This window comes from Aspergillus sydowii, assembly GCF_001890705.1.
Source record: "Aspergillus sydowii CBS 593.65 unplaced genomic scaffold ASPSYscaffold_2, whole genome shotgun sequence".
NCBI lineage: Eukaryota > Fungi > Ascomycota > Eurotiomycetes > Eurotiales > Aspergillaceae > Aspergillus > Aspergillus sydowii.
The window spans coordinates 708,517-724,768 of record NW_024467860.1 but is presented as its reverse complement, the minus strand read 5'-3'; the positions used below and the strand labels follow the sequence as shown (position 1 = coordinate 724,768).

General features: G+C 48.2%; 6 protein-coding genes across 6 annotated transcripts; 4 read left to right on the top strand and 2 right to left on the bottom strand.

Annotated features, from left to right (window-relative positions):
* Positions 1-146: 146 nt before the first annotated feature.
* Positions 147-1,191, bottom strand: ASPSYDRAFT_40537 (ATG16 family protein). Its single transcript, XM_040846105.1, has 3 exons — positions 951-1,191; positions 504-868; positions 147-440 (listed from the first exon to the last, which is right to left on the bottom strand). The coding sequence occupies exons 1-3, from the start codon at positions 1,033-1,035 to the stop codon at positions 282-284; spliced, it is 609 nt and encodes a 202-aa protein (XP_040705772.1). The 5' UTR covers positions 1,036-1,191; the 3' UTR covers positions 147-281.
* Positions 1,192-1,485: 294 nt separating this feature from the next.
* rab7 (Rab family GTPase YPT7) lies at positions 1,486-2,399 on the top strand (the record flags this gene model as incomplete). Its single annotated transcript, XM_040841579.1, has 6 exons — positions 1,486-1,515; positions 1,573-1,626; positions 1,695-1,778; positions 1,845-2,024; positions 2,088-2,235; positions 2,290-2,399. 6 exons carry the CDS (start codon positions 1,486-1,488, stop codon positions 2,397-2,399), a joined length of 606 nt encoding a protein of 201 aa, XP_040705771.1.
* Positions 2,400-2,833: 434 nt separating this feature from the next.
* ASPSYDRAFT_601475 (uncharacterized protein) lies at positions 2,834-4,727 on the top strand. The gene is made up of 6 exons (XM_040849807.1): positions 2,834-3,166; positions 3,230-3,583; positions 3,653-3,658; positions 3,718-3,790; positions 3,846-4,264; positions 4,336-4,727. Exons 1-6 carry the CDS (start codon positions 3,047-3,049, stop codon positions 4,600-4,602), a joined length of 1,239 nt encoding a protein of 412 aa, XP_040705770.1. The 5' UTR covers positions 2,834-3,046; the 3' UTR covers positions 4,603-4,727.
* A 573-nt stretch (positions 4,728-5,300) lies between these two features.
* ASPSYDRAFT_54911 (PH domain-containing protein) lies at positions 5,301-6,695 on the bottom strand (the record flags this gene model as incomplete). Its single annotated transcript, XM_040848936.1, has 3 exons — positions 5,301-5,522; positions 5,632-6,387; positions 6,456-6,695. 3 exons carry the CDS (start codon positions 6,693-6,695, stop codon positions 5,301-5,303), a joined length of 1,218 nt encoding a protein of 405 aa, XP_040705769.1.
* A 3,586-nt stretch (positions 6,696-10,281) lies between these two features.
* ASPSYDRAFT_146072 (glycosyltransferase family 15 protein) lies at positions 10,282-12,008 on the top strand (the record flags this gene model as incomplete). Its single annotated transcript, XM_040841584.1, has 5 exons — positions 10,282-10,553; positions 10,620-11,021; positions 11,073-11,159; positions 11,214-11,610; positions 11,667-12,008. 5 exons carry the CDS (start codon positions 10,282-10,284, stop codon positions 12,006-12,008), a joined length of 1,500 nt encoding a protein of 499 aa, XP_040705768.1.
* A 977-nt stretch (positions 12,009-12,985) lies between these two features.
* ASPSYDRAFT_40526 (uncharacterized protein) lies at positions 12,986-16,174 on the top strand. Its single transcript, XM_040846104.1, has 2 exons — positions 12,986-13,062; positions 13,122-16,174. The coding sequence occupies exon 2, from the start codon at positions 13,403-13,405 to the stop codon at positions 15,920-15,922; it is 2,520 nt and encodes an 839-aa protein (XP_040705767.1). The 5' UTR covers positions 12,986-13,062; positions 13,122-13,402; the 3' UTR covers positions 15,923-16,174.
* The last annotated feature ends 78 nt before the right edge of the window (positions 16,175-16,252 follow it).

Here is a 16,252-nt window from a genome sequence, read left to right as displayed (position 1 = left end):
TTGTATAAATTTGAGTTCTTTTGGTACACGAAAGATGTTGTATTTTGACGAAGTAAATAGGATGCCATTATTATTGCCAATACAGAATAGATACCATTTTTCACCTTCATCATAACAATTACAGAAGTTTACAGTTCGCCAGGTCGCCAGGGGCAAATCGTCTATTTCGAAGTTAAAGGCATGCGTTAAAATTCCAAAATGAAGAGCAGTATGCTGTCTACGTAGTGGAATACTCTATATAGCGGAGGAGCATTGCAAATAAAAGGTACGGCCAATGGGTATCACGAGAACTGGGAAGCATCATTCATGGCATCTGCCTCCTTCCCCACTCTGGCCATCCATCGCTCAACCAGATGATGGTTTTCCTGTTGTAGACGCTCCGCCCGCTGCTCGGCCATGTTAATTTGAAGGTTCAATGCAGCTAGCTCGTCTTGAAATTCCTGAAGTCAACAGGTGTTAGACGATTCCAAAGGATCATTAGTTCAACGAATGACCAAACATACTTCCAACAGCTTTGCTTTCCCCTTTAATTCCTCATCTCTATCCCTTAATCGAAGTTGCAGGTTGGCTATTTCTGCCTCCATCGAGTTAATTCGTTTGGCGTCATGGTTGTTTCTTTTCCGCAGCCTCTCCAGCTCTGTGGTTGCACGAGCAAGTCGTTCATGAAGCTCGGTGCGGGATCGTTGCGCTTCCGCTAGATCTACTCTCGTCGTGGATAGAATATCCTGCGGCGAAGTTCTTTGTACTAGAGGTGCCTGCTGTCTGGGATCGGCGACTGGCGCAGGGGCTATAGATTGCTGGGCAGCGGTGCCTGGAGTATCCGGAGTTCCTACCGCCGACGAGGCTGTTCGATCGGCAAGCTTGGTATCTAAAGCAATTGTGAATATTGAAGGTTAAAATATACCACGGAATCGGTATGCACAAGAACCAAAAGGAAGGGCGATCCATACAAGCATTGTATGTTGTGACATTGGCCTTCTCATGGCGATCTCGAGCTGCCAAAGCGGCAGCGTACTCGCCCCTCCAGTGGGCCATGTGAGGGCAGCTTATCAAGATAGACGAGTCATGAGATAAAAGATGTTTTCATAGGCATATTTCGTAACGAAGCTAGATACTAAAAAACCAAAGCTGCATCTGATGAGAGGATCAGCTGTGACAGCGCATAACTGTTTGAACTGCCCGAGTGATGAGCTGATAAGACTAAGTGTAGCCAAGCCCCTCTCTGGCGCCGCCGATAGGGAGGCTCCCCCCACACCGCCTGTTCCACCGCCCGCTTCGGTCATGCATCATCAAGCCGCTGCGGAGCAAGCCCAACAACTACTCCTCACTCCTCATCCTCTTGCTTCAGGCGCTTTAGCAGTTTACCAAAGTCCCTTGTATTTTAGTCCCCGCCGCCCTAGGGAGCTTATATTCAGGATTCTCTGATTTATCTCTTTACTCTACTAATCCTTTCTCTACTTTGACTCTGCGCACCTTGTCCGCGCAATGGCGTCACGGAAGAAGGTTATGCTGAAGGTACGCTTTACGTCCTCCCCAGTTTCGTCTAGTCACTAATGTAGTATGTTGTGTTAGGTGATAATCCTCGGGGACAGCGGTGTCGGTAAAACAAGTTTGATGAACCAATATGTCGGTTGCCCTATATCCTCAAACTAATGCCTTGGTTCATGACTCGCTGACACCGGACTTGGAACTAGGTCAACAAGAAATTCAGTGGAAGCTACAAGGCTACCATCGGCGCTGATTTCCTGACAAAAGAAGTCTTGGTTGATGACCGACTAGTAACAATGCAGGCATGTATCCTATATGACGACACTCGGGAACTCGAACTAACCTATGATGGATAGATTTGGGATACCGCTGGCCAAGAACGTTTCCAGTCATTAGGCGTCGCATTCTATCGAGGTGCTGACTGCTGTGTCCTTGTCTACGATGTGAATAACTCGAAGAGCTTCGAGGCACTTGACAGCTGGCGTGATGAGTTCCTAATCCAGGCCAGCCCGCGTGACCCTGAGAGTTTCCCGTTTGTAAGTTGAAAAGCAGTTATGTGTGTCTGTCCGCTACACCCTAAACTAATTATTTTGCAATAGGTTGTTATCGGAAACAAGATCGATATGGAAGAAAGCAAGCGAATGATCTCTTCGAAACGAGCCATGACGTTTTGCCAGTCGAAGGGGAACATTCCATACTTCGAAACAAGTGCAAAGGAAGCTGTAAATGTCGAGCAGGCGTTCGAAGGTAATATCTCTACTAGCGATGTCATATTTAATAACCCTAGCTGACAACAACTAGTCATCGCTCGAAGCGCTCTAGCCCAGGAAGAAGCAGAAGAATACGGCGGAGACTACACTGATCCGATCAACATCCACGATAATACCGAGCGCGACGGATGCGCCTGTTGATACCCCGATGCTACACTACATGTCATTGATTCTTACCTGATGGCCAAGACTTGCTCATCTTCTGCTGCGCTCGTAGAGAACTATTATTCCGCATCACCGGAAAGCTTGGAGGGATGCAATCCCCATTCATGAGCGTCTATCCTGTATATCCAACCTGGGCGTTCCTTGTGTAACACTTCCGCGTCTTTCTTCCCGTGCTGGTTCGCATCAAGATATCTTTTTGTTTTGGCTGTTTATTGCTCTTGATGCTTTGCTTTATTCCAGGGTATAGTTATGATTTTCTAGGAGTCTGAAATAGGATCATTTTACTGTTTGACTGGCGAGTCTACGTTCCGCAAGCGGACGAGGCAGGCTGTAGGTGGATCTGGCCCGGGCGGGCATTTACTGCTTAAACGCCACGGCCGCCCTGATCTGGAACCTTAATCAGTAAATACTATCTACAATCAGCATTTGAACATGCCATTAATTGATTTTGGGCATCGCAGACGCTCGCCTAAAAAGCTTTGATGCGTTGCGATTCTTCTCACTCTCAGGTCACCAGTCAACTCCTTGACTGCGACTGATAACGCCATCACGCGCACATCCCCCAACACCTCCGCACCCCTCCGAATCCACATTAACAACGCTGGTGGAATATCGGCGCCCCCATGGAGCCATCATTGAGTGCAAGGCGTGCCGGAATGGCCGATACGGCCAGGAGAACACTGGGGATCTGTCTGCTCCTGGTCGTGGTGACATTATGGACAGCGTCGAACTTTTTGGCCAGTGTGAGTGCCGAACAACTCCACTATTCTTACGACGGTTTACTCTAACAGTACTTTTCGCATCAGACTATTCTCGCCGATGATACATACTCCAAACCGTTCTTCGTTACCTATCTAAACACCTCGACCTTCATTCTCCCACTCTTCGCGATTGTCGCCAGCCGGCTCTGGGGACTCTTCCGCGCGGGGAAATTATACCAGGTCCAATCCATTGAGAACTTGCTGCAGCAACTCGACTCGCACTACTCGAATGCTGAACCAGNGCGCATACTCGAAAATGACACAGGCTCTGGTGCAGAAAACCATAATCCCGGAGCGTGGAACGCCTCTAGGGCCGACGATGCCGGGAAAGGCCATGGCAACGAGAAGCTGGGCCTGAAGGCGACTGCAAAATTGAGCTTTCATTTTTGCTTGTTGTGGGTGAGTAGTCTAAACATAGATCTGCCTCCTGATCTATGACCTTGTCCAGATTTGCTAACATGAAATTAGTTCACTGTGAGTGATCTAGGTATAGACGGGGAATGCTGGAAGAGCTGTATTGATAAATGCCGTAGGCAAACTATTTCTCTATGGCGTGTCTGCAATTCACGACTGTTGGAAGCACAACTATCTTGACGTCTACCAGTGGTACGATACCTTGGAAGAGTTCAAAGCACAAAACAGATAGCTCACTCTGTTCTAGGTGTATGGACCCTCATCTTTGGGGCCATTTTTGGTATCGAAAGATTCACAATCCGCAAACTCGCCGGTGTCATCGCATCCCTGATCGGCATAATTCTCATATCCCGCGTCGACCTCTCTGGCACCGAGAGCAACCCAGGAGATGCTGACAACGGCGGCAGCAGATTTCCTCCCAAGTCTGCCGGGGAGATTGCGCTGGGTGATGCAATGGCAGCGTTCAGCGCAGTAATGTACGGCGTCTACACAATCGTCCTTAAACGACAAGTCGGCGACGAGTCCCGCGTCAACATGCAACTCTTTTTCGGCCTCGTCGGCTTCTTTAACATGTTCCTGCTTTGGCCAGGCTTCATAGTCCTCCATATGACCGGCGCTGAACCTTTTGCTCTGCCTGATACCAGTAAAGTTTGGACTATCATACTCGTACGCTTACACTTCCACCCCTACTAATAACCACTAAGCGTTACTATTATACTGACCAATCAACCACATAGGTAAATGCCCTCTCCTCTCTCCTGTCAGACATTTGCTGGGCATATGCGATGCTCTTAACCTCACCGCTGGTCGTAACGGTGGGTCTCAGCCTGACGATACCGCTATCCCTGGTGGGCCAGATTTTCCTCCAGGGCGAGTACGCCACGCCGTTATACTGGGCGGGGGCCACGGTTGTATTTCTTTCATTCCTAGTCGTCAATCATGAAAGTCAAAACACTGCACAGGCAAGTTATGACATCGTTCCTGGGGAAGAAAGGGAGGATTAAAGTGCCGGAGGTATATGAACTAGTTAGCTCCGAGGCATGTCGCATTTTCGGTTCTTTCATAGATTTCGGGTTCTAGAGAGTTCGAGGTCATGGATGGATGGGCCATACATGGATTGTTCAATTGCGTTTTAATCGCGACACGAGAGCACGATAGCAGAATATAGTATATAATTAATGTCGCATAGAGATACAATCTGAAACCGGGAAAGAGCCAATCCAAGTCACAAGACGCAATCTTGGGGAATATAGGATGCGATTTAAGGCAATAATGAAAAGGAGCAAAGGGAACAAAAAGGGAAAAAAAAAGGTATCTCAGGGCCAACGCTCACACGCCCTTGACGCCAATATAATAGCCAATATAATAGAAGGCAAGCTCAAAATAGTATACACGCCCTGGGTTGCGTGGAAATCATTAGTGGTTACCAGTAACCATTTCAAAAGGTAGCAGTGACAGAGAAACCAAAACGAGCCAATATAGTAAATAGACCCGGGGTATGTAATATATTCGAATAATCAAAGGGGGAGAGAAAAAAGAAAAGAAAAGAAAAAGAGATTGTCAACGAGCGTGATAAGCGAGGTAGGGCTTATCGAGATGTCGAGATGCAGATGATGAGATAAGAGAGAGTGTGTAGGGAGTGGAAAACGAACAAAAGGGAGGTTAGTCGTCTGTGTGCATGTTATGCTTTATAAATTACATACTATGGCGCTGCTGGTTGGTTGCCCTGTTTCTTTCGCGCAACAATTATGCTTTTCAGGGCGCCTAGCCACTGCGCGAGAGATTCTTCGTCGGGCGTCGAGAGTCTGTATATTTTCTCCTCTGCGATTATCTGCAGACAGAAGTTTTTGGAGCGAGAAATGGGGTCGACCTCTGCGGCGTCGAATATTTGCGTCATTGGGATGATTTTGACGGCGGAGTACTCCTGCCCAATGGTTAGGTTACTCTTCATAAATAGCATACTCACTTTTAAGGGCGGAAGAAAAAGCAAAGACTCATAGAGCAAATACAAGGTGAAAATTAGGGAAACGTACTTGTTCGTCTTTATAAAACGCCAGGCTTTTTGCTCGTAGTACAACCCACAGACGTTTCCAATGTCGCACGCCCCCTTTTATCTTGAGACACTTCAGGTAGCCGCTGCAGACAACCCTTTCTGGGTCGCGCAGAGTCCCAGTCTCGTGGTTTTTAGCGGCTTCGCGAGAAAGTGCGGACTGCGGAATGGTTGGCGCGGACGAAGAGAAATCATGAACTGATGGCTTGGACTTCGAGTGGACACTCGTGTTACTCCCAGGCCCGTCTGACCATTCGGAGTATGAGGTAATATCATTTGCTGAATAGTCCACGGGACTAGCAAATCTCTTTCGATGACTAGAAGGCAGATCACGACCAAATTCAGGGGAGCTTGCCCTCTCCCGGTATTCAGTATCCGAATGATCGGTGGTGTCATAGATGCGCTGTTTGTTAAGATCCGCCGCATCCTTCTGCGCATTCTTTTTTGATAAAGCAAAAAGAGCATCCTCGTCTTCATTTAAACGGCTTTCGGTACGTATCCGCGTAATCCAATCCTCCATATCCTGTTCCGACAAGGCCTGGAAACGATAGTTCTTCGATGAAGTGAATATAGCGAAAACGAACTGTCGGGACGAACGGTGAGATTTGATAGGTGCGACAGCAGTCAGCTCGGAAAGTGATATGGACGCTCGCAGCCGGGTCGCCTCCTCATCCTTGTAGACCGATAACAAATTCGGCCGGAGAACAAGATACGCAGGTTTCCAAAATGCTCTAAACACCTACACCGAGCTGATCAGTATGTCTCGTTTCCAATTATGCGCAAACTTTAACGACCAGGCAGACTTACATGCTTTGGCTTCACCCGGCGATTCACTTTCTTTGACTTGAGGACCCGATCAAATTCAAAGCTTCCATTTTCGTTGACCGGAGAAAAAGTATCTAAATTCATGTGGCCGTTACGGTGGACAGCGGATGGTTGAATCGGCGAGAGGAAGGACTGTTGCACAGTGCCATCAGGGAGGTGAATCGCGGGGGTATTGGGCCCCTCGAAAACCAGCGGGCCGGGCGCCGCGCGCTTTTGCCCCATGACGTCGCCGACCTGTGTCTTATATGATATTTGTCTTATCGAATGAAATGTTTAATGCCGAGGGCGTGGTTTGAGAAAGCTGGCGCTGATAGAACACAGAGAGCACGCACTGCACAGGCGCGCATCTAGGCCAACGGGGCGGCGATGGGATCAGGCCTCCATAAATAGTATACGGAGGCCTAAAGACAGAGGAAGGCGGCAAGCAAAAGTCAGCCAGAATGTTTCTGGCTGACGAGAACCAAGTATGGAGGGCACCAGCGCAAAACAGACTTGACGCAAGAGGCTGTGTCGAAAGGGACGAAATGGTGGGCACTCCTGAGCCCAGAGTCCAGAGGCTGCGGACTCGGCGCCTTCTTTTGCAGGTGTCGATCGTTGATCGCACGTTTGAAGTTCAACTCCACGGCCAGGAGCAATAGGAAACCATGGGCGAGGCGAAATTGCAGCCAATCCATTTATTCCAATCGGATCAAAAAAATTAGGTCGCCGAGTCAGATACTATTATTGTATGCTCTATACAGGCGCTGCGCAACGTCCCCTGGCCCCTAAAGGCACCCACAGTCTCGACTCAAAAGCAAGCTCTTTACTCAACCACCGATTCATCCCCGAATCCCGGTCAGGACTAGCGCAGACTAGTTCCCGCTTCTAGACTCGGCCTGGACTAGCCTGCTCCTTCCCGTCCACCAAAGGACCCTGAGTCCTGCATAACTACATCGAGATATACGATTTGAAATGGGTTAAACGTACGTATCCCTGATGTCAGACCTCAATGAGATGATACCTGTGGGCTTCTCTTCAAGTCTGTCGTCCGCGTTCTGCCTGAGCTTTGTATCTTGACCTCTCGTGTGTAGGTACTGGAGCAGCCGAATACAACGGCCGGTAGCTACTGTCATGAACAGCTGGAGGCCAGAGGGAAATATCTCCAGGCTGTATTGGTCGGCCATTCCCTCCGTCAATAAAAGCATCAAGTTCCATGTTAGGTGCGTTCCGACCAAGACCATTCATGCTCCCAGAGCTCCCTACTGCGTATGGTCATATAAGCGCACTATGGACAGCGTCCCGTAAGTCGAGGTATATCAATCAGACTGTTTCTAACGTATTCAAAAGCCGGGCGCACCCAAGGGGTTTGTCGTCTTTGCTCAAGGTTACAATAGCAAATGCAAGGGGATGGACGATCCATGGGAACAATGTGCGGTTCTTGCCGAGCTGTCCTTCTTTCGCACATGGTCTATGGCGCTAACGACATTGTGCTCTCCTCCAGTTCTAGCCATGAGTAATTGAAACGAAGCTACCTGACTAGATATAGACGCAGCAAGCATGGCTTTGCCAGTCTAGTAATGAACGGGCCTGTGCGCCAATGTCTGCAAGGTGGGTGAACTACGTACTTAGTCCTTGGTAGGCGCAAATGCAACGTAATGAGGTGAACGAGAACCATGACCCGTATAATATTTATTCTTTTTTCGTTTACTGGACCGAAATGTTGATTGTCTTTGATTAGGAATCAAGCAGGCATCAACAAACATACCGGACAAACCTTTTTTTTTTTTTTTTTTTTTTTTGACCTTTTTTTTTTCTCGGCTGGTGATTCACGGCTCTCGAAGCATCTGTCGTTTCGAGGCCAATGGTCCACCAGGGCAAATCCTGTAACAATTACTTTGTGGACCAAGTGGCCTTAACACCCGAGATCAAGTTTCGGTAGTGTAAGCGCGAATGCTCCTCTTTGTGGATTTCGGTGTTTTAGTCTCGCATGCAATCCCAAGATGAGGAGAATTATGATAAAGAATGACTGCATTTGGAGTATGGGAGTCTTATACATAACTGAGACTGAGAGGCCACATATCCGAAAATCCGAAAGCGTAAGTCACGTGGCATTTGTTCTTGGTTTCAGGGTTCTGCGCTGCCGCCGCGCCGCTGGCCGGTGCTTACCGCTAGTATCAATTTTACCACAAATAATTATATACGATACCTTACACCCCACTGACGGTGCCTGTTCTTGTTCTGGACTCGGTCCAGGCTCAACAGTAAGGGAATAAACAACATTCCGCCTCTAGGCATTGGGAAGTCCATTATCTTGCATGGCATTGACGAGCAACGAAGTCTATCACGGATATGATAAAGCATAAATTGTTGTAGTCGACTAGTTAGTCAGATACATCAGGCGTGCTTGTACTGACTACTGAGCATTGAGACACCCAACGCCTGTGAGGAAAATAAGATAATCATGATTAAACTGCAGAGTCGAGACTTTTGACTCATATCTACCCAATTCAATCGCGACTTAGACCTTGCGCGACCATGAACCTCGCGGCTAAGGCTACTCAGGCATTTTGTTACAATCCCCCGCTGTTGGGGCCCTGGAGATTTAATGCGGAATGGGCCGGACCTCCCGTCTCAATGGCATCATTATGCGTGATACGCGCAGTGAGTAAATACTATATAACCTCAAGGGCTTTGGACTTCGCTACCAAGTATTTGGTGCCCCTGTTGACCCATATCGCAAACAGAAAAGGACCATGATGGAAGCGATAAGCTGTCCTCAATGTTTCGCCAACTCATAAATGCGACTGCGCGAGTCAGTCGGCAGCCCTGGAATCAGATGCGTCCACCAGTAATCCAATTGGCAGAGGCGGGTCAGGGGAGGCTTTGGGAAGCTCAAGGGTTCCTTAGCTTAATGACAACGTGTTACTCTTATAGGCGGACTAAGCGTCAGGGTCTCAGTACCTGGTCGCCGAAATCTCCAGCAGCAGGAGGGCTTTGAACAAAAATCTTAGCCCTCAGACGCTGCACCCTTGACAGATGAGTTTAATTAATATTTCTGGGCTCAACCAAAGAACAAAGAAGTCGATCTTTGATGTTTATCCTTCTACACTTACAAGTAACAGTTCAGCGTCTCGTGCAAGGACACATCATACAGTAACCATAAGATACCGTACCTTACCAGTAACAATTTCTCAGGGGAGCCGCCTTTCCGGGCTGGGAGATTAACTTACCAAAATTACCAAAATTACCACCTGTAATCACGCCCATGGCTGCTGACGCCTCCCTACGCTTGGCAAAACTTCGACCATCCCCGTCCCCAAAATCATTCCTTCGAGCCTTCAACTCCATCGGACGTCTTCCGCAGCTTCTCGGTCTTTGACCTGGCCTCACCGTTTCCCCATCCCGATTGATGTCCCGGTCGCCGCCCCCCAAATTATCGACCTCTGTGTCCAGGGCCATTGTCGCTTGCGTTGATTTCAACGCCCTTCCAGTCCTCTGCTCGGTCAACTAAAGAAAAGTGCAGAGAAAGGAGGCTTGCCTCCGGCCACTCGTTCATTTCTACTTTTCGTACAGATTTATTTCATCTCCCTTCGTCTGTTAATATTAATCATCGTGCCCCTGTCATTGTCCACATTGACAACCAGCTCGCCGCCGATTCGATCCGTTCAAAGTCGTTACTCGTGCGCGGCAGATATAACTTGAGAGGGAATTATTCGAATATTTGCGGTTTGCCTTCCAAACTCACACAACTTCGGGCAGTCGCCCAACCGTGTTGATTGGAATTTGATATCGCTTTGCGGGTCGACCCAACCTGGGCACACTTGCACCCATGGGCCTCGTTCAACGAGTTCAAAAATGGTTGCCCTCAACACCGAGTCTTCCTTTGGATGACTCGTCCTATGAAAAAGGCCACAAATCTTCAAGATTTGCATTTTTCAGGCGCAGGATACGGTTGAAGGGCAACTCATCTATTTCTGTACCCCTGGGTTTTGTTTTATTATTTCCATGCATTGTAATAGTCCTGATTTTGCTACTTTTCGTCCGACATCCGGCCTCCCCAGGGGGCATTCTAATACCAGCGGGCACGCCGCCATCTATAAGGTTCGTGCGCTGTCATACGGCATTAATTTCAATGTTTATTACGTTGCTAACAACCTGTCCTTACAGAAAAATAAGCGAGAAATACGATAAAGTCTTTGCGACGGGTTGTCTTCCGGTTGAGAAGACAGATGGTCCCCGTGCGAATGCGGCCTTCGTTGTGCTGGCCAGAAACAAGGAAGTAGATGGCGTTATCCAGTCAATGAAGTCCATCGAACGGCACTTCAACCGCTGGTACCGCTATCCTTATGTCTTTTTAAACGACGCCGAATTCGACGATAACTTCATCAACACTGTCAAGAATTATACAGATGCCCCCGTAGAGTTCGGGAAGATTGACGAGTCAATGTGGGGTTACCCCAGCTGGGTTGACCACGAGGTTGCCAAAGAAGGTATCCGGAAACAAGGAGATGCCGCAATCATGTATGGTGGTATGGAAAGCTATCACCACATGTGTCGGTTCTATTCTGGGTAAGCCATTACACTTACTGCATGTTGTTTGAAATGCTAATCTCGCCTTAGATTCTTCTACAGGCACCCTCTACTCTTGAAGTATGAATGGTATTGGCGGCTGGAGCCCGAGATCACATACTTCTGTGACATCACTTAGTGAGGATATCTTCTCCAGTGTTCGCAGTTTGCTGTTACTGACGGATGGATCAGTGATCCCTTCATCAAGATGGCCGAGGCCAATAAAACATACGGATTCACCATTGCTGTCAAGGAACTTCGCGAGACCGTGCCGAATATCTTCCGTTATGCCTCCGCGTACAAGCGGAAGAACAACATTAAATCGCAAGGGTTATGGGAAATGTTTCTCGAGCCCGTTGAGGAACCGAAACTCGAAGACCAACAACCAGAGACCCTCCCTGAGGAAATCCTCATTACCGAGCCCGGCGAGACCAACGAAGTCGACCCTGAAACCATGGAAGGAGAGAGCTATAACATGTGCCATTTCTGGAGTAACTTCGAAATTGCACGCTTGGACTTCTTCCGGAGCAAAGAGTATGAAGACTTCTTCGAGATGATGGACCGGAGTGGTGGCTTCTGGATGGAGAGAGTGAGTGATCCTGTTAGGCGCTTTTACCACCCTGTTGACTAACGATACTGCTCCAGTGGGGTGATGCACCAATACATTCACTTGCCGCTGGCATCCTCCTGTCACCCAGTGATATTCACTATTTCCGTGATTTCGGCTACCGCCACACCACAATCCAGCATTGCCCTGCAAACGCCCCCGCACGACAACTGCCGCGTATCCCATATCTAGAAGAGACCACCGAAGATGAGAAGGCGCGTATAGAAGAGGACGAGTATTGGGCCAACCCTGATCCTGTTAAGGAGAATGGTGTTGGCTGCAGATGCAGGTGCGATACAGACATTGTGGATGTTGAAGGCAAGCAAGGCAGCTGTCTCGCGGAATGGGTGGACGTTGCTGGAGGGTGGGCATCCCCATAGACACGACCTGCTATAATATTCATTGTATAATCTTCACGCCGTCATTTCCGTATCTACTTGTTCGGCTATGAGCATTACTCGGGTCGTCGGTGGAGTTATTGTTTTTGTTTGAGCCTACCTGTCACGTTGGCTGTGGGGTTGTGGGCGGCGTTTTCCTCTTTTTCACGGATATGACGACTTCTTCTCTAGAAGATGGCGTGGCCATTATCATCAATATCGACAAATCATCTAGCGTGTTTTGTGTATTTCACTTGGAGACTTCATTTATCTCTTGGGGTGAGGAGATTCATTTCTATTGTTCCCGACTCTGCTGGACATAAGGGCTCGTGGGGTTCGAAATTGGCTAGTATTCGAAATTGGTAGCTGTACGGATCAAACGGAAAAGACGCAGTGGGGTGCGTAGGACGTCTGCTTTGATTATTATCATAAACCGGAAGGCGCTTGTTTCTGACAGCCACCATGCAATGATCTAACTTACCCCATCTTCTCTAAAATGGAAGCGTCTAAATAATACTACTAGTAATGGGTTAGGTTAGGTATGGTGGATGTTCTGACGGGTCCTCGGCCATGAGTATAGTAGAAAGCACATTACCTACCTGCGAAGCTGTGACTATTAGGTACAGTAGGGATTCCGATTTACTCCGTACTACTATGGTAACTAGGACTATACCTATGATTGGCGGAAGGAATCAACTGGAGGAGTATAGACCAATATATCCATATCCATGCCTTGACATGCTAATACCTGTGGACTGATAAGCACTCAAGTTCAGACGAATGGTCCTTGTAAAGATCCAGTTTACTTTACTGGAGGACAAGAGTCGACTGACCATAGTCCAGCCTTCACAGTTCCCGTAACTTTGCACCGACCACAGCTCCGTCGTCATCAGCTGACTGCTTATCTGACCTTGTTACGCCTTGCACCTGCATCTGTCACTACTACTAAGGTTCTTCTATCTTCTTTCTTCCTTCATCAACGCCAGTGTCTCTCATAAAGTTAGAAATATTACTGACCCGCTCACTAAAAGCCAAAGACTTCTTACTAACAGACGAGGTGAGCTTTCTTTCTATTTGTACTCCGTAACTCACCTGACTTCTTTTCCGCCCAACAAGTTGGCACCCTTCCCCCTCCCCCACATCAACGGCCGCCTAGCTTGTCATCGGGCATCTGCCTATTCGGCTGAGCCTGTTCAGAGAAGCTCACGGTTAGATATCCTAAGAGACAACTTTGTCCTCATCGAGTTAACGCATACTTCTCCGCTTAATTTTTGTTTCATTCAAGGGAGTTAAGCTGTCGAGCGTCTCTTTCGACCTGAAGCTCCTCCGCTCCGCTTTACTCCATTTGACCCGCTATTGATCTGATATCCGTTCCATGGCATTTACTCTCCCACGATATGGCTGACTCTTCAAAGCCTCATTCCAGGCGTCCACATACTGCCTCGAGCATTTCGCATTTACAATATCCGACTTTACCTCCACTCAGTGGCTCGGTTGAGGAGTGGTTATCCCGCTCGAGGCCTATCAATATGACGTCAACGCCTCCGGCAGACCATCCGCGACAATCGTTAAGTGAGAGCTGGGCAACACTGAGTTTATCAGATATACACTCCGAGGATGGAGCTCCGTCTGAACAGACCGATGCAGGATCGTTAATCGATCCAAGTGGCCCTGATGATGTGGCGAGCCTAGACGAGCGGTATAGCAGTAACGATGATATGGATGGGAACTACGAGGAGGGCCTAGATAACGAAGACTACGAATCCAGGAGTGACGTTTCCGAGTCTCAAGAACTGCAGCCCATGTTTCCTCAGATCGGATGCTCCATCGACGATAGCTCTCTCACGGCTCAGACTGCCTTTCGCCAATCCACCGAGTCTATCGAATTTATCGAGCCTGACCAGTGGCCTGATGCTGAGAGGGTGCAGCTCAAGCACACCATCCGGTTGATAGATGGCCCCGAGATTGCTGAGCTAGGAGATAATATCTCCACCCATTTGCAGGACTCGACTTTGATGGCCACTCTCCAACAAACGATAACAAGGAAAAGCATCGACACCGATAAACCATTCCGCGTAGTGTATGTCGGAAGTTCGGAATTCCGCGGCATCATACTTGACAAGCTTGGTGATGTCCTGGTGTCGAGCACGTCCAGTGGATTCGAAAGCAGCTCAACTGAGTCTTCAAGATATCATGTGGTTCCCACTTCGTTCGGCGCAGGCGCTGTTCCTAATTTTGCGGAGCTTCTTCCCATCCACTTCCAGCTAATTGTTGACGAATGTCTCGAGGCTACTTCTGAGCTACATGATAACAGGCCTAGGACAATTAACTTGAATTTTAAGAATCGATCTGCCTGTACATCCCTATGGGCAAGGAACGGATATGGTATCTCATCATCCACTGAATGGGCACTCCCAGATATGGCCATCATTTTCCTGTCTTCGCAAGACACCACGGCTGCTATGACTACCCAGAAGTCTGCCCGAATGTTCATGGAACGGCATGGTGTACCAGCAATGATTATTTCAGAGAAGCCTCTCTGGAAAATGTCAAGGGAATCAATCCCCGTGAATCACCACTGCCTCCACATGTGTCTGGAATCTCGCCATATACCCACTGGAAAGACCACAGTTCTGAAGCGGTATCCTATCGATCTAAGCACTTTTGAGAGCATAACACCCGGGCAGCTAAACAAAAACTTGGCGTCATTAGCAAACATTTACCCCAGGAAACAGCCTAAGTCTTGCCCGGGTGTTGTTCAAAAGGACTCGGCTCTGGATGTCAAAAGCCTCACTCGAAAAATACTACCTCTGCCGTACTTGAGTGATGATACTCAGCTGGCCTTTGTTTTGCGTGTCTTGATGATTGCCGCCTTATCCACCGGAACACTTGCCCTAGGCCATTTAGCCTTGAAGGCCGCTGCGTTCTTCATTTCAAGCCTCTTCGCTCGGTCAGTAACCACCAGCCAGATCTCCCCCAATTCTAGCATCCATTCTACCAATATCCTTCCAATGGCGGATGTGGAACAAACGTCTTTGTCAGCACTTTCGTCAACGACTCGCAACGTTCAAGTTTTGGGGCACCAGCCTAACGGCTTATCCCAGCTTCACCATTTGATACGCGGGGCCCCATCGAGCATCGATGTATCACAGCCGTCCGAGAATTATGAAATCCAAGTAGTCGGCGACTGTCATCTTGTCATCAAACCCCCAAATAAGTCACCGGGTTCAAGAAAATCGCCAAAATTCAATGTCCAAGTCAGCCGACGCAACCAGAGGCTTCAGTACGAGCTTTCTAGACTCTTTGATGGTGTTTACTCGCTCAAATTGGACCGAAGAGAGGCGTATGGTCATGTCAACGTCACCATAACCACCGACTCAAAGCCACCAGTTAACCAAATCGTGGCAGTAGATTTGGGAACACCTTGGCTAAAAGTTGAGAGCTGGAAGCGTGCAGCTCAGGCCATTACATCGGAGCTTGTGCGGGACGTGGGCACTGCACAAATGGGATTATCAGAAGTTTATGGCCGAGCCTCTAATGAACTCCAAGTACTCGTTGGAGACATAGTCAAACGGACACATTTCCTTCGACAGAAAGCGAGCCTCCTGCGCCGGAATTCTCTCTCGGTATCTTTCAATACGCAAGATACCGTTTTACCGACGTCCAAGCAACTTTCCGAAGTCTTTCAACGCACTGCTGTGCAGCCCTTTCTATCCGCCTCCTCTGTGCTGCAGTACCAAACCAAAAAGGTTAATGATGAAGCGAAACAGATCATGAGCAGTACGTGGGAAAGGATCAACGCTTGTGCGCAACATTTAAGCCCGAAAATCGGCGAACACGTCCAAAACGTGCGGAAGTCGAAGACCCTCGACAAAGCGCACAAGAGAGCAAGACGCTTGATGAAAGGAGGTGCCTGATAGGGATTGTAGATGTTTGGACAGGGCTGCGTTTCGGAAAACTAGTCCTATCCAGCGCTTGGTTCTACATGCCCTCTCTTTTATTCATATGTTCATTCTGCGTGCGTTATTGTTTCACTCAGGTCTATTATTTCCTTATCAAGTTTGGGTTGGGTTGGTTTCACACGAATAGTATGCGTGAAGAACAACAGATTTTCTGAGAGACATTCCGTCTTATGTAATAATGGATAATGAAACATTTCTTCTCCGTAATGTTCACTCAATTCCCAAACGAAATATATATGGAGATATATGTAGTGTTGTTTGTTTCTTGAATAGGCAAAGGCTCAA